This window comes from Penaeus monodon, chromosome 22, assembly GCF_015228065.2.
Source record: "Penaeus monodon isolate SGIC_2016 chromosome 22, NSTDA_Pmon_1, whole genome shotgun sequence".
In the NCBI taxonomy this organism is placed as follows: domain Eukaryota; kingdom Metazoa; phylum Arthropoda; class Malacostraca; order Decapoda; family Penaeidae; genus Penaeus; species Penaeus monodon.
In genome coordinates, this window is record NC_051407.1 from 7253629 (window position 1) to 7253949 (window position 321).

The following is a 321-nucleotide window of genomic DNA, read 5'->3' on the forward strand; positions in this document are numbered from 1 at the left end:
ATTTTCCTTCGTGCAAGTTTATTTGGTAGTTCTTATCTACATCGCCAATAATCGACAGTTCTAGCACTGTGATTAGAGATTTCTTTTTATCTGAATAGCCACATTATTTGAAGCTCAAGATTCACGCAGATGGTCTGCCAAAAAAGATTATGCATATGGTACACTGGGGCGGTCAAACAGCTGCACTAATTAGGGTGTTGAGTAGATGCTAGGCAGGGCAGGCACGCTGAAAGAGCTTCGCGATACAGTGCTTTCGAAGCCAGAGTCAGTTCCGAAGCTTCCAGTGGTTGCTCCTGATGATCCAGATCCACTGAGGCTTAG

At 44.5% G+C, this 321-nt stretch overlaps 1 protein-coding gene across 1 annotated transcript in view; it reads right to left on the minus strand.

Moving 5' to 3' along the window:
* Position 1: 1 nt before the first annotated feature.
* LOC119587525 (keratin, type I cytoskeletal 9-like) overlaps positions 2 to 321 on the minus strand; it is a gene marked incomplete in the record, with an annotated part of 2482 nt that continues 2162 nt past the window's right edge. Inside the window, 1 exon segment of the mRNA XM_037936250.1 lies at positions 2 to 321. Coding sequence (XP_037792178.1) covers positions 190 to 321 — 132 coding nt within the window.